At 38.5% G+C, this 22,407-nt stretch overlaps 2 protein-coding genes and 2 long non-coding RNA genes across 6 annotated transcripts in view; 2 read left to right on the forward strand and 2 right to left on the reverse strand.

The window, feature by feature from the left end:
- Positions 1-3: 3 nt before the first annotated feature.
- Positions 4-14,138, forward strand: C1H4orf47 (chromosome 1 C4orf47 homolog). 3 transcript variants are annotated; one of them, XM_014279765.3, is made up of 8 exons: positions 9-378; positions 1,991-2,177; positions 3,795-4,014; positions 7,607-7,744; positions 7,833-7,908; positions 9,124-9,303; positions 11,272-11,444; positions 13,272-14,132. In XM_014279765.3, exons 2-8 carry the CDS (start codon positions 2,081-2,083, stop codon positions 13,318-13,320), a joined length of 933 nt encoding a protein of 310 aa, XP_014135240.2. In that variant the 5' UTR covers positions 9-378; positions 1,991-2,080; the 3' UTR covers positions 13,321-14,132. The 3 variants fall into 3 exon arrangements, with proteins under 3 accessions (XP_027660892.2, XP_014135240.2, XP_014135241.2); XM_014279766.3 differs by having other exon boundaries at positions 9-364; XM_027805091.2 differs by lacking the exon at positions 11,272-11,444 and having other exon boundaries at positions 4-378; positions 13,272-14,138.
- LOC114015777 (uncharacterized) lies at positions 2,715-5,744 on the reverse strand. Its single transcript, XR_003559895.2, has 3 exons — positions 5,238-5,744; positions 3,837-4,098; positions 2,715-3,572 (listed from the first exon to the last, which is right to left on the reverse strand). It is a non-coding gene; the product is annotated as an uncharacterized LOC114015777 (long non-coding RNA).
- A 1,913-nt stretch (positions 14,139-16,051) lies between the features above and the next one.
- On the reverse strand, positions 16,052-21,437 carry CCDC110 (coiled-coil domain containing 110). The gene is given in 5 exon segments (XM_055720692.1): positions 16,052-17,979; positions 18,367-18,681; positions 19,410-19,592; positions 20,175-20,255; positions 21,351-21,437. Coding segments are annotated over 5 exon segments (1,914 nt in total). The 3' UTR covers positions 16,052-16,731.
- A 15-nt stretch (positions 21,438-21,452) lies between these two features.
- LOC129735259 (uncharacterized) overlaps positions 21,453-22,407 on the forward strand; it is a 73,815-nt gene continuing 72,860 nt past the window's right edge. Inside the window, exon 1 of the long non-coding RNA XR_008730679.1 lies at positions 21,453-21,636. This is a non-coding gene — a long non-coding RNA (uncharacterized LOC129735259). The remainder of the gene's footprint in view (positions 21,637-22,407) is intronic.

Raw genomic sequence — 22,407 nt, forward strand, 5'->3', positions numbered from 1 at the left:
CTGGCAACCGGCGCTAGGGTGGCGGCCTGGGCCTCTCCTCGCCGTCCCGCCGCCGCCCTGCGGCGCGTCCGCCCCTCTCGGCGCGGAGCCCGTTCCTGTGCGTGAGGTACCGGCCCCGGCAAGGCGGTGCCGCGCAGGCCCCGCTTGACTCACCGACCCTGCGCTGCCCTGAGGAGCGCGGAGCTGTGGGCGGCCCTGGCTGTGCTTAATCCAGTTTACGCGGTATCGGCGCTCTGTGGAAAAAGACAGCTATTCCCTCAGCTTTCCTTCAGACTGCCTGGGAGACGCTCCGGAGTCGTGCTGCCTCGCCCTGCCGCTGCTTCAGGGCTTTCAAGGCTCGTCCGTCTTGTCACGTCTCAGTCAGGTCGAGCTGCTGAGGTCCAGGAATCCTTTCCGTTCATCCCTTTATCAGCCATCTTTGCTTTATGCTGTAGAATTTAACTCTAGGCCTGTTTATTGCCGATAAATTATTCCTGTCCTCGCCAGTAATGCCAGCTTGCCTCACAACAGCGAAGCCTTGTTTTCTTCCAAGGGCCGGTTCTCTGTCATGTCTTCCTTCGGTGCTATCTGTTGTTGCCTGCCCTTCGGTTCCTTACCGACGTCTAGATCTACCGCTAACCAAACAACAGTACTGTTTAATCAGATGAAGCAACACATGCATTTTACACCGTGGGAACCCCTACGCGTTGCAAAAAAACAAAACAAAACAAAAAAACAAAAAACCAAGATAGCTTCAAACTTTTTAAAACCTGCATGCTGTCAGTCCTGTGTGCTGAGCATAAGCAATGTGTGGCTAGCCCATCATACACAACGTTCCAGCATATTATTTCTTACAGTAAAAATGTATAAAATCTATGTTACTATCTAGATTTTCACTGCTGTGCTGCTGCTGCTTTTCTACTCTGCGCCCACATGCCAGATACAGTTGATGTGTGATCCTGACCTTTCAGACTTCTCTGCTGCCTGCGTTATTTTCATTATTTTCGTTACTGTCTTCCATCTTGCCTTTGCCCATAGTTAATACCCACATGGGACCTGATCTGCATTGTCTTTGATCTGTATTCCACCCTAATTTCTTAACTCCCCTGCTCGCTTTTGAGCTGTATGAGCACAGATACTTCAGTTATTTGCATATTCTTGATATTTTGGGATAATTCTTATATTTCATGACTTAAGAAACAGCTTTCCTAACGTTAACTGATTTCTTCTACCTTAATTTCTGTTCCTGGTGAATTTACCATATATTTATATCTTCTTCCTCAAGGCAGTTCTTCCTCTAGCAGATTCCAATTTCCATCTCTACTGGTTTTCACTCTGGGAATCAGATCCCTGGTAATTGTAGTGCTGAGTCTGCTCTCTGTTCAGGCTCTTGAGTTCCTTACACTTGTTGGCTAGGCATTTTCTTTAGTTCTGGCAGATTCCAATGAAGGGGATGATGAGGGAAAACTAATATTTAATGTAAATCATTTGCATTGAAACCAAGAAGAAATGGGAGATATTTACCATGACCAGGCCTGGGATTAGTTAGAAGGCTTCCAAAACTACTTTTATGTTTTACCCCAGATTTGTCCATTTACTATCCTTCTATACCATTATTAGAAAGTGACTGAAAACCATTGCTGGAGATAACCCACGAGATGAAGAAGGAGGCTGCTTGGCATGTTTTATTACTAGCTCTTAATGCCACCAAAACCTCTCGTCTTAGTACTCTGAAGATACCTGTTATAAGTTTTGACCCAAATTATGTAAATTCAGTAAGAGTTGCACCAGCTGTACTACAAATACATTTGATTTGCTCTCTCTGCTCATTTTCTGAGTTTGTTTAGCAGAGAGGATACAACGGTGTCTAAATCTGCCACATAGTCCATTTGTCCTATAAGCACCAGAGATGTCAACCGTATTGTAGATTACTTTCTTCAGATTACATTTATTGCTTATATTTTTAACCAAAACATCTTGCATTTTACTTATATAAACTTTGTGTTTATAGGTGTAAACTGCTTATAGTTTTCGCAGTAGAGCAAATAAACAAGGATACTTCAACCCGTTTAGTGCAGTTCACTGTCACACAGATCCAGCCATGCCTGCAGAAAGGAAAAGTGATATGGAGAGGATTGGCCTCTTCAGTGAAATGAGTTATGTTACCATTGGAGATAAATATACATCACATTATATGCGTAAGTACATTTAATTTGAATCGCTGTTTAGTGATAGGGACCACCTCTAGTATCCATGTACTTTCAAAATCACTATTTTCTGATGGTTTTTTTTTTCCTCATTAGAGGCAGCTGCGTTTTCATGTATATTCTTTGCTCAGGTCTGTATTATGAAGAGAAAGCCTTGATATGTTGGAATGAGTATACTGAAGAAAGGAAAAATCCAGTGAAATGGAAAAATATGTATATATAATAGACTGATAAAATCTTTTAGTGTATACCTTTCTTTTTAATATTAATTATCTGCATGGTACCAGTATTTTACTGGTATTGTGAAAAAAAAATTTTCTTTCCTGTGCTTTTTCAACTGGTTTTCTGTTATTGACAATTGCCATTATTTTTAAACTAGTGTTGCAATTTCTTTTTCTGTTCTGATCTCACGCACATGTGTGAGATTCCCCATCCTGTCTTTTTAAAGAATATTCTCCTTTTCTGGTTGTTTAATGGGAATACGCATTGAGAAAGGTTGTTAAAGGAAAAATTCACACAGACGTGGGTACCACTAGGCTTGCTTTAATCACAACTCAGAGTTGGGCCACTGCCTCAGTGAGTGGCAGAGAACAAAGGGATACAGCACAGCTTATATACATTTATCAAATCTTTAGTCAGTGTCCAAAGTTTTTAGAAGTTTCCTTTGGTCTTGTCAGTTCTGCGAATCCAGCACCTGACTCTGTCCCATTTGATCTGTTCGGTTCCAGTCTCTGCCTTGGTTTCAGGATCCTCCTTGGATCATGAGCTTCCTTCTGCCTGCTTTAACTCTACACAATCCTTCAAGCACACTTAGTCTTTGAACAAGCAATTCCCATTCACATATACTAATATTTCTAAAAACACCTGTGTTTCTGAGAGCACCTGTGTATACAAACTGATCATCTGTTGTTTCTCTATTCTCCTACTGATTAACTTGACTAAGTTTTAAACCAGCCTTGGAGTAGGGCTATACAAGGGCCAAGGCCTGGTTCTGCCATTTAGCAGCTTCAGCACTGCAGATTTCTGAATTCAAAATACATTTTCTTTAACAACGGTAATTTTTGTAATTAGTAAGGTTACAGAGGTTAATCCTTGGTAGCTGCTTTGAAGTGGTAATGCAAAGTAATCCTGGCTTCTCAATACAAACGTTTCTGCTGTGGTGTTGTGTCAGTGATGAACATGTCCACCAGAACCCTGGCTGGTACACTTCCACCGCTTCTGTGGTGCTGGGGATCCAAGACGCAACTGGAGGCACTCTAACTTTTCCTACCTGGTCTGTAATCAGTGGGAGAGATGTTCCTCTTAAGTACTAACTTGTAGTATATATGAACAGGCATCGGCTCTAGCTCCGAATTGTAGTCTGGAGTAACCAGTCTCTCTCATTGCCTGTAAAGCAAGTGCAGGGGTTAGAAAACTAAAACCAGGTGCTGTGAACACCTTCTCATAGCATTGTTTTTCAGATACAATCATTTACATGCATGATTTACAAGTTAAACGCTCTGCAGTACATTCTTTGAGCCATTTAGATCCAGATCTTAATTTTTTATATGTAGGCTAAGAGAAGCACTAACATTGAACAGTTATGTATTGTTATTACATTTTTTAAAGGCCCTTTTAATGAAGCTGCGAGCAAGAACAGACAGATGTTACCTGGGGGAACCAAAGCATTTTCAGCTCTGCAGACAGGTTATTTTGAGCCTCGGTTTGTGAGGATTTTCAATGGTGAAGCTTACTCAAATCCTGTTCAGCTGAGGAGACGCTACAGAATGGCAGAATCAAAGAAAAATTTGGGCAAAGCTTTCCTTCCCAGTAATGGAGACAAATTGCCGTAAGTGTTGTGAAAATGTTTTAAATTGACCTTTTTTCTTTTCTGTACACTGAAGATATTTTCATAGGTTATTTCTTATAAAACCTGTAATGAGAATACAATATTGTTTCATACAACGTAGCGTTAGTCAGTACCGTGTGAAGAATTTTGAGCAGCAGCACAGGGAAGGCTGAACACAGGTAGAAATCAGGTCCTGATGCTTGGCCTTAACTACTGGGGTTTGCTGTAATCAGTTTCCTTACCCTTGAGCTTTTTTATTTTCAATGGAAATTAAGATGGCTATGGGAAAAAGGTGCGGATAATTAAAAAATGAAGATTTCTTTTTAATTTGAGGAGGAAATCTGTTGGAACTTATTAGATACAATGTCTTCACCCTTCCATTTCTAGGACTCCCAAAATAGAGGTGGCATATATATTGCATTGTAGGAAAAGGGGCCATTATCCAGGTGCAATGTTTTCCTCCCAGCGAATCCATATCCGTTATCTTTTTACTAGAAAAAATAACAATTGTCCTATAGGATGATCAGAAGATGTTACAGAGCTGAGGAGTATGTGCAGAATATTAAAATAAATGCATCTTTGCTATTTGTGCAACATATCGCATGACAAAATGACACCAATGCAACTATTATTATTCATGTGTAAGACTATTATTATTCACATGTGAAAAACAGTTAGAGCCTGGTTACTCATTTATAACTGTACAGTCTTGTTTTGTTCTTGTTGATGCAATAAGAGACAGGAGGATTCAGTCTGTGTACAGGGCCTAGTTCTTACAGTCTTACGGTTATATTTAGTCATATCTTTCTCTACTTTGCTTTTGGAAAGCTTGAAGTGTAACCTCTTCTTTATTTTATATATATGTATTTTAGGATGCAAGGATTAGCTATGTTCTGTTGTACGTTACAGGAACATCTTGGCTTTTAACAGGAATGTAAGACATGTTGTATAGGCTTTCTGTTGGATATACATGTGCTATTTCTGATGGGACAGTGTTTTTGCTAATTGACTATATACCAAGCAAAAATGAATTCCAAATCAAATATACGAATACATGCAATTTATTGTATTCCGCTATAAGGAAAAATAGCATGCAATATGACAAAAGGAAACAGTCCTAGTTATTATTCACACTATGATAAAGGAGCAATAGGAGCAAAGCACCAAATCATTATTGCAAAGCGTTACAGAGACTGAGAAAAGGACACATCACCAGCTACCACCTTAACACCATCCAGGCCCACACTTCGGCTGGGAAGCCCCGCTGCAGGTGGCACCAGGAGTCTCTCGGTAACTGGGAAAGTTCCTACGTGGTGTGTCCACCCGTAGGTGAGGCTGCTGTCCAGTCCTGCAGCTTGCCTGCCTTTACACTCAGTGAAGAACAAAAATAGTTTACACACCTAGTGTATGTAAACTTTTAAGTTTAGGTGAAGTGCAGGCGTGCGCTGTCTCATGGTTGGTAAGCTTCACACACACCAGGGATGTTGGCCAAATGCCCAAGCGAGGTGGAGTTATCGTCATGACACAGCTGCACACAGTATTTACTGTCTGGATGGTCCTGCTCACGTCTTGCTTGTTCAGGGGGCTCAGGACAAACACCACCTGCTCATTAAAGTTGTCTTAGAGCTCCCTGAGCTCACTGTCTAGGTGAAGCAATCACTAATTAAAGACAAAGACTTTTTCATAAGCAGCAATCAATTTAAGAAATTTTAACCACAGACAATGTGTGAGCCCTTGTTCAAAATTTTCTTTCAACTACAACTTGACTTTATAGTAACCAAATTATTTATAAGGGTTTGACTGTTAGAAACACCTAGGCACTGATTTCAAATCCACGTCAGTCAGTGAGAGTCCTGTTCACTTACTTTCTGTGTTCTGAGTCCAACAGTGGGACTCTTGCTTATAATAAACATCTGCTAAGGTGCTGTCTTCTGTGTACTAGATCCACAAACGCATTTTCTGGCTGTGTGTGGGTGCAGCAGCTCATGCTCTTATTCTTGTTGTAAGACTATTAAATTCTTCTAGACATGAACTTTAGGAAATGTTCTTTATTGTCTTTATCATCCCCTAAATCTGTACTGGCAGAATAGTACAAAGCAGAGGCTGGGAAAGTGGTTAGGTTGTCTTTTAATGGAATCCTCAAGCAATTATAGAGAGCAATTATTTGTTTCTTACATCCAAAACTGACTCCCATCATAACCAAGGAACTAGTGCTGAGCTCTGTTGCTGTTCACTGAATTGTTATTCTTGGCTGCCTGAATGATAAGCAGCTCTGGGGGATCTTTCCTTTATGTTGGAGCCACACGTGGTGTTGGCTGCAAGTGGAAAGGTTGCGAAGATTTCATACTCTGAAGATGTGACTGAAGCCTGGACCTTTCTTTTCTTCATGTGTCTGTTCTCTGTTACTTTGTTACTGGCCTATAAAAATCTTTTTTAATAAAATTCACACAGAAGTGACATTTAAAGAATATGAAATAAAGCACTTAAGAGGTAGGAAACCTCAAGGTAAAGGTTGTTCATTGTCAGTTTGCCTATTTTTTTCTATATATGGGGTTATGAAGTCCTTAGATAAAGGGAAAGTAACGAACAGGCAGGTTAGCGTTCTGTGCAAAGATGACAACTGTTATCTTGGCATCCTAATCCTGTCAGTATTCATTAACAGCCCTTTTCAGCAGAAACTCTTTGAGACACTTTACTCTCTCCCCACAGTAATTACAGACAGTACAGGCAAAGCAGATTATCTTGGCTATCTGGAGTAGTTGGCAGATCTCATACAGTAGCCTGTGCTTATTTTTTTCTGTTCGGTTTTGGGATGTGGGGACAGAGGGTTGGTTGGGGTTTTTTTTTGGACCACTGTAGCAGCTGCTTAGTGGACCAAATTGCCATTCAGCTATTTCCTTAGTTTTTCTTGGTCCTTTTCTCCTTTAGTGCCTGTATGATCATGTACTTTGAGCATGTCATACACTTGTCAGCAAATACTGATTTTCAAGTTGGTCTTTTTTAAAAAAGGTCTTTGTGAATTCCTGCAGCTTTGTAGGCAGAGGTATTTCTCCTAAATGAGCTGTGCCTCCTTTTACTTTCCTGTTGTGACACAGCAGAAAGTTAACTGTTCCCAACATCACCCCCCCTTCACAAATCTTTAAAACTGGTACCCCACATTGCCTGCCACTCCATTATCATACCAACACTAACCTGCTGTTCTCTGTAAACTCGTGGGAAAGACTGTCCTCTTGTCATCCAGCATCAAGTCCAACCTATTCGTCTGCATCTCTGTTTGTGAAACTGTCTCTGCCAATGTTACTTAACCTTGTTGGTGCAAAATTAAAACAACCTCTATTAAGCATATTTGTACTATTAAGATACCCTGAAACTTCATCTCTTCTGCCATCTTGTTTCTTTTTTGTCCATAACCTTGTGCACAGAATTGCTATAGGAGTAGATCCATGGACAGTGGATTGAGCTGGTTTTATATTTAACCATTGAGGTGTAGATATTGTTTGGGTGTTTTCTTACTGTCATTTTAGCATACTAGGTATGGAAAGCCTGAAATATTTGCAAAACATTAATCAATGTGTTCATTTGCTATTTTTAGATGCGGACTTGGCAGCTTTTATGGAACCATAGGAGGTTCATATACATACTTCAGTCCACAGCTGAAAGCCAAAGAAAGATACATTCCTCCCGGGAAGAATTTTTATACTAATCCAGGAAAGAAAGGAACTGGATATGGGTAACTTCACAATATTGCTTCTTGAAGAGTATTTTATTAAATGTTTCTTGAGTTTTGAACACCTAAGTAATTAATTTTGTTTTTACAGTTATGCAAACATTACCATAGGTGAACAATATCCACATGAACCTGATGGGTATGAAGTAGAAAGAATAAATGCAAAGGTAAAACTGTTTGTCTTTATTATCTATTAGTATTATGATTATTTATTACAATTTACGTGAACTTTTTGTTCCCTGAGGTGTTTCCTTTATCTTGAAAACACTAATGTTTATTTACAAAAGGGAGGAAGGAAAAAAAAATTAATGACCATCCTGTATAAAAAAGATTTAGGTATTGTTCATTTATTATTTTTCCTTTGAGACATCTGGCAGTATTCCCCACAAGTTCTACCATTCAGGATTTGACCTTGTTTTATATGGAGACCTTAAGCTACAATGCAGTAATGACAAAACAATGCCAATATCAAGAACAATAGTACTTCCATGTTGTCAGAAGAATGGGCCCTCATTATCCTAGATGCTATATAAAAAAAAACCTGCTTCTTTTTTCATCTAAGTTCGTAAATCTAAGAAAACGCGTAAATTTGCTTTCACTGATTTTAGTTATTGTGTATATATTTTCATCATATGGAGTGAAAAATGGCAGCAGAAGGACATTTTCTGCTCTAGGGTAAGAACAAGATTAGAAGAAAAAAATCAGCTACCTGTTGAGACAAATTCAGAGTCAAAACTAAGCATCCAGTGCAGAAAATGAGAAGAACAGAGGAAAGAGGGATGTGGGATTATTTCCACTGGATAGAAAAAAAGGAATTTGCTCTGAGACATTAGCATGCATTACGGGTGATACTGTATTGCTGATGGTACTTTTTATGCTTGTTTTTTAATTGTTCATAATGTTTTAACCTGTTTTGGTTTAAAATTGGATCTGGGAAGAAGAGTCAATATCTCCCATGGTACAAAGAACCAATTCTTGGAGAAGCTCAGCTTAGTAAGGTGCTCACAATCTGGGGAATGTAGTGGTCAGGGTTCGCAAGAGTAGGCAGCTGGGTTGCATGCAGGCAGAATTTTCAAGCATGTATGTGTGCATTTATGCCCAAGATACAGGTATACAATACTGTTAAACACATCTTAAATGGACGCTGCTTTTTCTGACATCTTCCTACCATACTTTCATAGTGATTGTTCTACTTCCTAGTCAGTGAATCTATGTTCTGTTATACATGGTGAGTATATAAAATACCCTGATCATCAAACAAGAGCAAAGAAAGTTAGAGCGAACATTTCCCAAGACTATTTTTAATGCTTTCCATTTTTTTCTTAGGATAACATACAGTAAAAATCCTCAGGATTGTTTCTTTTAAAGTATTTGTTTTACAGAAAGCACAAGAGGAACATAAACGGCTTGTTAAAGGAGGGCCTTTCAAATTAAAACTGTATCCCCAGGAATATTTTGATGTGAATCCCTATTTTAATGACAAACCTTTGCCACCTGTGAAGAAACCACCTCCAAAGAAGCCAATTGTACCACCTTTCAAACCAAGTTCTCCTGCTAAAAAGGTTAGTTTGTCTTATAGCTACTGAAGACAAAAGATAAATACTCAGATATTTCCTGGTAAAAGCTTTGCTTGCAGTACGTAAAGTATAAAGATATGTCTGGTTTTGCTGTTAATTTCTTATTTTTCTTACAAAAGTTATTATTCCATTTACTTTTTTTTTTTTTTTCTTTTCCAATTCACAAAGCAGTGAGATCTTGTTTGACTCAACAACAAGTGCTAACCAGCTCCAGGTTACCTGAAAAGTCTTTCTCTTTAAAATCTGCCTAGTGCTGTTAACATACAGTTAACTGACTGCATACACCACAAAAGGATACAAAGTGGAAGGTTATGCGATAAATGACAGTAAGACTAGATTATTGTAGCAAATTGAAATGCTGTCCTATTTTAGCCTCTGTCAGTCACTCATAATTTTTGAACCTGCTAATTACTCTCAGCCTGTATAGACAAGCATCTAAAAGATAATTCCTGAAAGTGTCATGGGAATGGGTAGCTAGAAGGGGCAGAAAAACTCGGTTAGTCCTTCTGCTCAGGGAAAGGCTGCAGAATAAACTCCGGAGTTATCTGTTGCTTGTCTATCAGCAGGCACAAATTTGGAATCTGCTTGTGAATTTACCCACTCTCCAGTAGTTAGGAGAAAAGGAGGAAAAGGTTGGGAAGAAATATATGCAGAAGGGCTTAGAGGGCATAAGAAATAAAGCCTGGAGTTAGCATTAAGGATATATAGGAATGTAGTTCATTAGTTCCAGTTGCTTTGTGTCATTATTTCTTAAAACCTAAACTGGTATTTTTCCATTCTATTTCCATCTTGATACATTTTTTTGAGATACTAAATGTGTGCCATTCATCTTAGGTGAAACCTTAATTTCACTTTGAAATGTGTTCAAGATGCATAAATACCTCTCTCTTAAATGACTCCCTTAATCTGTCACTTTTCAGCTGTTCATTTTGGAGTTCCATTGTAAGAAATTTAATGCTGCCCTCTGCTAACCACTGTTTTCCTATTATTATGCCCTTCACCCTTGACTTATTTGACTGACATTGATTCATATGAGGAAGGTGATGACAGCAAAGAAGATATGACTATTCAGAAAGAGACAGCAAAAATGCTTGCACACAACTAATTGTGTTAGGCATTTGGCCTCGTAGATGAGGCAGCGGAGGTCTTTCAGAATGGAAATCTGTTCAGAAAAGTTAGCTGCTAGGAAGCCAGCACCTCATCTGGCTGACAGTGCTGGTGATCCTGCTCCAGGCTTCCCATCCTTCACACCACATATGCTTTCCCCGTATATTTAAATTATGTGTACTTCCCAAGCTACTGCACACTTTCCCTCTCTGCTATATAAATTCTTATGGGAAAAATGGCTTTATTGTTGATTGAATCGCTTACTGTTGCACTTTTCAGGAACGCAGCCTCAGCAGACTGTGGGGTTTAGCTGTACTAGGGGATTGCAAAGAATTAATCAGGTTTCTATGTATTTTTAAAGTAAAATTTGCCACTCTTATAGTACTAGTGGACGTAACGTTCTGGGAAAAGCCAGTGCTGTATTTATATGTATATGTCAGAAAGCAAATTGATTATAATGCCCGAGCCTTACTGTATGTAACAATCCCACACCAGTACTGGACATGGAAATATGCTAGTAAACTAATAGTGACATAGGAATTCCCTTTTTTTGGCCACAACATAGCTCGTTTTAGTGAGTTATGGTTTTACCTTTTCTGTCACATTTTTAAGATCCTTTCCTCAAAATCCAGACTTATGAAAGAACATTTAAAACTAAAAAATCATCAAAATAATGACTAAAATTTTCCTTAAAGTTTCCATTGCAAATTTAAAGAATATCTGTTTTTTGGTTTTTATATAATATGATGCAGTCTGCTATTCAGTATGCTTATTTGCTTTTGCATGAAAAATATTTTCATTAATTATATTGTAGATTGGCACTTTGAGAAGTTATTTTATTTTCAGTCAGGGGGCATGAAAGGAGGCACATTTGATCCTTACCCAAGCCATTCTGCTGACCCTTATGTAACTGAAAAATCTAAGGCTGTCAAAACTAATAAAGAACGACGGATTTTTCATCCTCCTCCTGGACCAAAAAGCAGACCTGTGACAAGCATAATAACTCTAAATGTCACAAGGTAAGCTCCTTTAATCTGAGTTTGTGTTTCATGTATGCTGTCTACCAAAAGCCACTAGCACAGCTGTTCATTACATTTAGCTGTCTAAAATAATTGAATAAATGCAGGAATGCATTATTAACAAAAGGATAAGCGGTGTATAAGTAACTTGGCTTTCCAAATTTACTCCTACTCTCTCCTGTGAATTCAGGTTACTTTATAAGGCTCTACGTATCATAGAGACCTTCAAAATCATGCTATACAGATGTCACTGAAAAATAATTATTTTTTATTCTTTTCTGACTTGATAAATGTAGAAAGACCAGGAACGTTCCTCTTAAAAACAAAGTCTGGTTTCGTTTTCCCTTGTTTTTGGAATAATATTGACTCCCTCTGCTGGCAAACATAACATTAGGTAATCTAAGCTTGTGAAGCTTCTGGGACAATGACACTGAAATTGGATTCCTAACTAAAAACCCGTACTGTGCAATGTTTATAGATTTATAGTACACACTGCATGTATATAGGTAGATAAGCACATAATTCTTTATTTTTTTACCTTATCAAGGTATAACCCTTAGATTTAAACAAATTTGTTTCCTAGTTTTGGCTCTGTTGTAATCCAAGCAGAAAATCAAGACTGCAGTTATTTAGAGGAATCACTTTCAAATGCAGACTTCTAAGATTGCACGTAGAACAGTTAGGCATACTAGTTTGCATGTTCCATGAGTATAGTGAGGTATTTTAGAAATACTTGATTAAAATTTGAAAAACTGTCTTAGAGGAATCTGTTTCACATTTGTGATTTGTCTTTTACATATCGTATGTGAATTCTAAGAAATACACCTCCCTTATTCACCCAGTGCTCTTCTGTTTCCTTTATTTCACCACGTATTGGCATTTGCATAATCACTTTTTAAATGGCAGGGATAGTTCGAAGTTTTTATTTACACTGACAAGGCAGGACCAGAAGCTACGTATTACTCCACATTGCTTTTCATTACTAATGGAAAGTAAGAAAGAATTGAAAGTAACTTTTTGGTACACCAAAAAGCATGGTAACTGGCAACGCTGATGTAAGAAAGTACAACCTTTCCTGTACGCACTAGCGTTTTTAAACTAGTAAAAGGGAAAAACAATGTTATATTGGTCTGAGTAGCCTTCTAATTGGTGTAATTATTTGTATTATTGTTTTATCAACAGAATAAAAATTAATGTTCCCAAATGAAATGTTTTTATTGGAAAAGAACCCTGACTGTATGTGAAGTAGGTTTCAGAATTGAAAGGGGGAGACTGATTGTGAAGAATCTCTTAAGTGTTCACAAATACAGTTACGGTGGACTCATTAAAAATATTTGTAAAGAGAAAAATTTCACATATCCAACAGAAATTCCACAGAGAGAAATTAAAACTAGTATTTAAAATTCTATACTACTATTTCCCTCCTAAGAATTTTAAAGAACTTCCTTATTTTTCATTTGTTATTCCTAGGTTTAATAGAATGAGAATTGTGAACTGAATTTATTGTGTGAAGCTCATAGTTTTTAAGAAACGTGGCAATCATTTTTCAAATTGTCTGCTTCCCCACTGAATTACAGTTCTTTATATACTTCCCAACTGAAAGCTTATCTTCTATTTGGACTGTAATCCTGTAGCTGGATTTGCTAGTGTAGATTCCTGCTGTTGGGCAGTGCATTATTGAAAGAAACTTGACTTCATGAGGATTCAAGTCATTAAATCTAATTACAGGACAGGGTGCCACAGTTTTTCATTTTTACAAAAGGTCTTGTGATTTGTACAGTGATATTTTACACAAATCTTATAAATTTCTCTTCATTTACATTTCAGGGCATTAAATGTAAAGAACTACAAGACTGCACAGCTGAGATCTTACTAGGTACAAACGGCAAAAAGAAGGGTGCACTTCTTAGACTAAACGGTTAACAAGGCAAACAAAAATGTGAAAAATGGAATTCAAGTATAGAGGGCAATTCAATCTGTTTAATGATTGAGAATGCAATCTTTTGTTTCTAAATATAAAGCTATAATAAATAATTTAAGATAATTTATTTATTCAGTCCAAGTTTGTATTTTTATTTATATTTTCATCTTATTGCTTAGCTGGACTTTTGAAATTTACTTTTAGAAAACATACTTTCTAATGAGTAATTTGGATTGCAATGTGACTATATATTGCAGTGGAAGAAATTGCGTATCTTTTAAAGTGAGTATCAGTGTATGCATTAACCAAGTTAGTTATGTGGCCCACAGTGAAACTAAAGTCATCATTTCCCTTTAGTAGAATTACAACTTGTACTGTATTTCAACTATGATTTTTTAAAGAATTGTCTGAAAATTATAAGATTTTTAGGTTTTATGACCTTCTCAAAATGACCAATATCAAGCATTGATCAAAACCAGACCACAAGCAGGCTGTTAGGAAGAGTCACCTCTATTTACCGGCATCTGTTACTGCTCTTCCTCAATTTCCTGACAAATCTAAGTGCTGCCATGTTCTCCAAGAACAGCTTAATTTCACTTTGTGTACGTGGAAGGTTCCTAACAAATCTGATCTGTCTTTCAAACTAGCTTCTTCTCAGATGGAACTGTGACCTTAAATGTACGCTTTACCTCCATCTTAATAATTTTTGTCAGGTTTTTGTACGTGGTCCAATAAATTTGTTCATGCAAATCAAAACTGATTTATTATAAAAATAAAAAAATACTCAGCACTTATTTATCCAAATTATTACATGCAGACGAAATTTCTTTATTAATTTTTATTAAAGTTTTGTCATATCACTCTAGAATATTTATGAAATAGTATCCTTACTGCTGTTCACAGGATAATAGCTTGTTAAAGAAATTCCAGACTGGATCTCACATTTCCTGGCATCAATGAAAATAAAAATAAACCCAAGAATTGGTGGTCAGGTCTTCCAGCATATGTTGAAGCATAAAACCGCTTACCTTGAGATCAACAGGACCCAACAATATTTGAAAATATTAATTTACAGGGATTTTGATGATTTCTTTATGCAAAGACTTATCACAGAATTCCTTCTTTCTTTGTTTATACCTTGTATTATATAACGATACTGGTGCTGACCTTAGGTACCTTAGTGTCGTCCTCGTACAGAATATCGAGCACCCATGTTGCTCACTTGTGAAGTCACAGCACTGTTCTGTACTTCCTTCTAACTCCTGTTCTGGTGTAGTACAGCTGATGAAGGCTGCACTGAAGTTTTTCTTTATGTCCTTCTGTCTCTTTTTGTAATTCTTCCACTTCTATTTTCTGCTGTATTTCAATACTCTTTTCATTCAGTAACGAGATGAAAATACTGAAAGCTGATTAAAAGATACGGAGCTTAATTTTAAAACAAACAACAAACCAGTCCAGCTTGTTTGAGATGTTAGGGTATGTGGACTAGCCATCATGGGAGCCAATAACTTCACCTGCCAAGTCCCCCCCCTGAAAATGTGTGGTCCCATGGACCTCACACCCAATTCTAGGTCGGGCCTCAGTATGCTGTTTTAATACAAATTATAATTGTGTCCCTTTGGCTTCTTGGCAGTACCTTTGACTGTGATGGCAGAATTTAGAACTTTCTTGAGTTTTATTACCCAGTTATCTAAGGTAAGAAGGACATTAGACATTACTTACATTGTTTTCATAGTGACAGCTTCCCTACATCGTTACAGTATTGATATAGCCAGTTATCTTTATAACTGATTCTGGCCACAACTTAATAGTTACAATCTGAAGCAACTTCATGATTTTGCAAGCGTTAAATGCAAATAAACACCCAAATATCTACTCGATAGCCCACGTATTTACCATTTTAATGTTCTTACTGACTTCGGGTGTGCACTGCAAAATTGTGGCATAATACTATTGCCTATCTCCAGTAGAATACTGCAACAATCTTTTGAACATTTTTTTACAGGAAAAAGCATTAAGAACCAGACTTAGATCTTTAATCTAGTTTTTAGTCATTCTACTATATGTATTACTCACTATACAAAAACATGCTCTATTACACTTACAGTCTTATATTGTAAACCAGATAAATAATTGTTAATTTGCTGCAACCTGTCTTTATGGGTTATTGGAGAAACAGGAAGAAATCAGTTCTTTTATGTCTCTGAAGAGGTTATGCCCTTTATTGGCCAGGAGCTTGTACACCTAGTGTTGTTCTAATAGGGAAGTGAAGATAAATAATTACCTCTACGTCTGTTCTGGAAACACCAATAACTAATTACATGGGTTTACTTTCCTGATTTATTAAGGAGTGAGTAAAAAAAGAAGTTTCTAAAAAAGTAGCCCTAATAGTGTTGTAGAAACACTGCATACAGGCAGCTTCAACTTTACAGAATATCATATACAGTATTTTTGAGAAATTCTTCCTCCCCATGGTCCCTAGGCTGAGAAAATTGGAGAGATTTTAATCTAAATCTAAATCTAAATCTAAATCTAAATCTAAATCTAAGATTGGAATAAATTCATGCAGTGATTGTATTCAAGAGGGTAATTTTTGCACCTTTCATAGTTACGTCCATGTTCTCTGAATATGTTGACACTGAAAATGTTAAAATTAATGTTTTAACTAATAAGCTTTCTAAGTATAAAAGAGATAAAGGGTACCTTGTGTTGGTTAAACATAGACCAGAATGAGATGTCATCTAAAACATACGTAAACATAGTTTAAACTTAATTTAGGGGTTCTTGCAGAAATAACCAGTGAAATGTTGTGGCATGTACTAAGCTGTTCAGCTAGAAGGTTGTTAAGATTCCCTTCTGACTCTGAAATCCTAGGGACTGAATTCTATCTCCTATAAACTGTCACAGTTCCATTAAATTTCTTTGTACTACATAGAGAGTGTAAAGATCTGCTTTTGTGAATGTGTGAAAGTCAGCCAAGTATCAACAAAACAGGCAGTTCTTTTTAGAACATTACAAAAACATGGAAATGACTGGACATCAGAATTGTAAATGTTTTACAAAAGAAAATGGTTTACTACCATTTATTTGAAGCAATAAACTGTTGCAGATTATCAGGTATTACCTGGAAAAGAAATTCAGCTAATACGATATTGCAAAATAAAGCTCATACATTGTGAATCATATTCCAAGGCTTTATACTTAGAACAGAGATTTCTGTACAAATTCTAATGTAATATTCAGAGTACCAGTTATATTGCATGGTAGCAGTACCACGGTACCTGGTAACCAGGTTTCCTTTGCCCACAGACTAGAGCTGTAGCTTGGCATCCGAGGTAAATATAATCCTTATGCAAATGGTGGAATTCAAGGTGTAATACATCTCTCATTTTCAGTAATCCACAGGAGATTTTCTAATAGTAAGCATTCTTCAGTCAGTTTTCTAATGTGACTTTCATATATGGAAATGTCTTGTCTATATTCCCACATTTCCTTCTTAAGTAACTGATTTTCCTCCGTGACATTTGTTAGTGCTGTTGATAACCTCTTGCATTCTCCTTTTGCACTGGTCAAGTTAGACTTTAAAAGATCAATATCTGCTTTTGCATTTCTGATTTCAGCCGTTGATTTCTTTTCTGCATGAGCTTTACCTGACTGGAGTTTCTTAAAGTCCTTCTGCAGCATCTGTTTAGTATAATATTCCTGCAGGGTCATTTAAAGGTAAAGTTTTTTTGCTTCCAGTGTTAGCACTAGCCAAAGATATATTTGCATTAATCGAAGATGTGTTTGCATTAACTGAAGATGAGTTTCCAGTTCAGATTTTGCTGTGTTTTCTTTTATTTCTTGCATTTCAGTCTGATTTCTTTCAAGCTCTTGAAGGCTTTCAGGCTCCTGAAAGCTTTCAGTCTCTAGGGAGCTATTTTCTTTTGTAAACCCCTGGGATATTTCTATCTTAAGCTTTTTATTTGTTTCTTTTAACTTGAAGCATTCCCTTTGCAAGAACTTTAGGATTATACCAAGCCTCTTTCTTTCACAGGTAACAGCACTCATCTCTTCTTTTACTTTCTGGTTCCTAATGTAAAAGTCATGTTTTGTGACATACAGTATCTGTATTGAATGTTGGTTTCCATTACTGAGTTGATTTCTCTCTTCCTCAAGGATGTTTTTCTGGTTTTGGAGTTCTTTGCATTTGCTTAAGAAGTTCTTTGCTTCCTTAATACATTCCTTGTTATCTTCTTGTGATTTAACCAACTGGATTTGCACACTTCTGTTTTCTTCAGCTAAATTCTTGATTTGTGTATTACATTATATTTTTTCTTTCAAAGATTCTATGGTAACATTAAGAATTTCCACTTTGTTCTTGAGAGAGAAATTTTCATGTGGAAGATCATGTACTGTTTTTTGCAGATGCTCAGGATTTTTCAGGGACTTTTGCAATGCTTCAATTTTGCCATTGTATCGGGAGGCTACTTTGATTTTGCTGAACTTCTGATTTCCTGGCCTTAGTAATGTTTGATTTAAAGTGGTCTGTTGTTGTTTTTCTTTTTTTAGTTGCTCTTTGTTATCAACTATTAGTAGCTTATCTTTCACCATTTCAGGAAAAGAACCTGGATTCTGTCACCTTCACTGTAATTGATTCGAAATTCTTTATGTACATTTTTGCTTTGAGATTCTGCTTTTTCACTGTATACTGTTGTAGAGGAACCACTCCATCGATTGGCACGTTTGGAGTCTTTACAAAATTCTTGATCAAAATGTAGGCAATTTTCTTTAACTGAAACTAACCCAATATGTGATTCATCTAAAGAGGTCACAATTTCTTCACTTATCTTTTAAGTTATTTAATTTTTCTTTGGATAAAAAGCTAGATTTTTCTGTAGTATCTGCTAACAGATCCAGATCATTATGAACTGACTTCTGAAATTCTTGTTTCAGCAGCTTGGTAGGATAGTTACTATTGTCTATTTTACGAAATTCTTTCCAAACTTTGGGAAAAGGTACATGATGTTTAGATTCACTCAAAATGGCCTTCTCATAGGCAGCATTCAGCATTTCTGTCTCCAAATCAGTGCCAGTTAGCAAATATCCACATTTATGTTCATTTTTTCTTGCAAGTATTCTGTTGTTTCCAAACAAATTTTCTGAATTTTCAACCTTTTCAGTTGCTATAGTTTTAAGCGAAATCCTGTGTGGAATATTTATATCACTGACAGCATTTCCAATATTGGAATTTACTTCCACATGCTCATCTGAGCAGGGTTCTCGATCATGTTGAACTTTTCCCTTAGAAGACAGTGATTCAGGATTCACCATCAGCTACCCCACAAAATAAAAACCAAAAGTAAAAAACTTGTCATGTTGTAAAAATTGTGAAGCATTGCAGTACTAGAAACATAAGACAAATAAACTGTTACGAAAGCCACTTATCAATCAAGACTTGTACAGTTTACTTCTGCCAATGCCTTTTATCCATTAAAAGAATCTAAACAATTATTGTACACCCCATTTCATTGATTACTGGGCTTTGGAGCAGGCACAAAATACCAGGTGTCCTAAATTGATTAAGTATATTTCCAGCAGAGGAGAGATGACTTAAGGAGACTTTTTGTCATCCCAGTCCCTATGAAATAAGGGCTAACTGGAGTTCACACTAAATATAGACAGAAAAAGTAGGGTTTATGCAGCTTTTGATAGGAGAGGGACAAAATGTATTCCCTGCCCTCATTTCTCTCTCTTCTCTCCTTGACTGTCTGCCCTGTCTCCTTATATGCTTTGCATTGTATTCTGTGCCCACTGAAAATAATTCAAATTAATTGAGGAAGATCAGGTTACAGTTTTACCTGTGCAAAGCAAAAGTGAGTTTTAATCATAATGGGTGGGAGGGAATAGTTTATGTAATTATGGCTAAAGTTCTCCTACCCAGAAAAAGGTCAGGAAGATGATACGGTTGTTTTTTAGGTTTTTGCTTAATCCAGAATACCCCTTGGATTGTTTTTCAAAAAAACACATTACTCTCAAAACCCAAGATCCAGCTAAAAAACAACTGGTTTGTAGGTAAAAATTGTTGAACAGACCAGAAATGCATCCCTTGGTATGCAAGTCATCAGAATCTTGTCTGAACTACATAGTGGAGCTTTCATTTCAAATATATTTTTATTTAGTATCTCACGGGTTTTAGGCTGTACCTGAAAAAGATTGAGATTGTTCACAGAAAACTTAAATGTAGAAATATTTCATTTTCCAAAACCATCCTATTACTCAAGAAGTTCTTCCTTAGGAAGGACAGAGCCAGAGAGAAGTGGCATGTAGGAATATGGAATTGTCTATAAACAGCAAACTTTAAAGCTAAATGTCCTTTCAGCACCAGCTATTCAGCTTTTATATAAAGAACCAGATAAAACAATGGCAGAAAAATGCTCCTGAAAAGGTGGCTTAGCATCTTGTCAAATGTGGTGGCTTGCAACTATAGAACAGGTTCTGCTGACAGTGACATAATGTGGAATTAAATTCTTTGAAAATAACAAAGCTTCCTTGAGTTTACAGCGATATAAATGAGAGAAGGATCTAGTCCTTCCTTCCCCCTCCCCCAGTTTTGTTTTTCCTGTTTTTCTGAGGTTTTAAAAAATCGTTAATAAGCGCCCAAATAATACTGTGACTAAGAAAGGGTAAGAAGTGATATTATCAGCTGTTTTAAGATGGACAGAAGACTAAATGTATGCTTAAAGTACACAATAGTCAACAGATTTTAAAACACAGATCTAAAAGTATCTAAAAATGCAGCAGGAGGCTTTTGTATTTTAAGGGTGTTTGTGTTCTCTGTTTGTCGTGTTAATATTCTCCAGACTCTGTTGCCGAAATGTCTGAAATAATTCCAGCTGTTGCTGAAGAATCTAAAATGTATAAAATAAATATCAGAAAATTGCTTGGTAGTTTGGTTGGTTGTGGTGGTTGGTTTTTGGTTGGATTGTTTGTGTTTTTTTTAATATTGAGCGGAGTTAGGATATTTTCTCAGTTGAAATTACGTTTCTTTTCCAGTTCCAAGGCAGTTTGCACCCAGCCTGAGTCAACAGTTCATCAAATGCTTCTTTCACTATTCAATAGTTGTTTAGAAACTTAGTCACACTACTGGAAGGATTTCAGCCTAGTTCTTCACAGACAGTTGCTCGCGTTACAGAGAGCACTCTCACATCTGACACTACTTTGGATCTTTCTCTTTGCCGTGAGACCAAATGTGCTTCTGCTAGAATTCATACTTCAGTTCCAAAAATCATCTTTCTAGTTTAGACTGTGGCATACTGGTCAGACAACATAAGGAAGCTGGACTGTCTCTTGGATTACTAAAGGGGAACCCTAGTATCCTGCATTAACAGAATTAACATCGGCTAAGCTCTAATGACTTAGAAGTGCTTTAAAATAAATAGTGCAAATTCTTTACATATATCAAAGGAGTTTTCTCTGAATGAATCAATTCTTAGGTCACAAGAATTCAGAAGCTTAGTGAAAAATCTCAGGTAAGGGAATGAGCATGTGCATAGAACAAGATTTGTCTAGCTTTCTGTGAGTGCTGCTTTGGAAGAAGATTCCCCAAAATGTGAAGGAGGAAGAAAAGAGGCAGGCAGAGAACTACCGTACATCATATACCCGAGTTATGCAACTATACTGATGCCAAAGCCCAAATGCACTTTGCTAGTCATTATTCAAGTGGAAATTGTAGTTCCAAGTACTTTCAGAATAATTCAGCAAGTCTGATTTCCTACTAAAAACATCAACAAAGAGTGACAGCTCCTATTGTCTGGTCCTAGCCCTGCACACAGAAGTATCTTGAAACGATCAATCACGGTGTTTACATCCGTATCAAGCACTCCTCATTTGCTGAGCAATGTAAAAAAGACTCCTTTAGATTTAGAGGTCTGTGATTACCGGGATTTAACGCTTCACCCCAGCAGCTGCTGGAGCAAGGCACCTGTAGTGAGTAGCTGGCCCACGCCACTCTTGCGAAGCCTGGTGCAGGCCAGTTTGTTGGCCGGTGTTTTGGCACTAGATGCGTCTCTGCGCTGGGATGAATGCACCATATGGAAATCCTGCGAGCTACAGGGCTCCCTACACCCAGACACCCTGCTCCCGTCCGCAGTCAGAACCAAACGGGCTTCCTTCCAGCGCTGCTTGTGGGGCAGCTGGGCCTTCTGCTCCCGCTGCGTGTGATTACCTGCGGATAAGAGGGACGCTTCTACCATTAGCAGAGGGGGACGTTGCCAGGAGGAGCGATTTCAGGTATAACAAGGGAAAACTGAGGGAACTCAACGCGGCCCGACGAAGGACATAGCTGCTCATTTCTCCCGCCGGGACGGAGCAGGGCGGCCGGCCCCGGGAGGGCTCTGGGGGAGCAGCCCCGGCTCCCGCCACCCGCCACCAGCGGGCGGCTCCAGCACCCGTACCTCGGGGGCCTGCTGTCACCCGCGGGGGCCGGCCCCGGGGCAAGGCTGGGTAGCCCTGCGTGCCGGCGCCCAGCCGCTGTCTCCGCCGGGGGCTCCGGGCCCGCCTCATACCAGGCCCCCCCGAGGCGCAGGGCGGGCACAGCGCAGCGGCCGGTTCCCCCCTGCACCGAGGCGCGCCCCGCTCCGCCACAGCGACACCGCGGGGTGCCCCCCGCCGCCGCCGCCGCCGCACTCCCCGCCGGCAGCCCGGCCAGCCGCCCGCCGCTGCCTGCCCAGGCGGCCCGCAGAGCCCGCCGGGTGGCGGAGGGAGGCCGGGAAGCCAGTGCCCGCGGGTGGCTGCCCTTCGCCCCGAAATGGCGGGAGCCCCCCCTCGCTGAGGGGCCGGCCCTGGCCGCCGCGCGGGGATCTCCCGCCTGTGGTGGTGGCCGGGGCTGCGGGCGCTTGGGAGGGATTTGTGTTGGTTTTTTTTTTTTTTTTGGAGCTTTTTGTCGCGTAGACCTCCGTGTGTTGTCGTCACTCAGGGTGAGCTTGCTCTGTAGCTAGGCACAGCTGTGATACCTTTTCGTCATTTACATTTTAAAAGTACTGTTCTGCCACACGTTGTTTA

This window comes from Falco cherrug, chromosome 1, assembly GCF_023634085.1.
Source record: "Falco cherrug isolate bFalChe1 chromosome 1, bFalChe1.pri, whole genome shotgun sequence".
NCBI lineage: Eukaryota > Metazoa > Chordata > Aves > Falconiformes > Falconidae > Falco > Falco cherrug.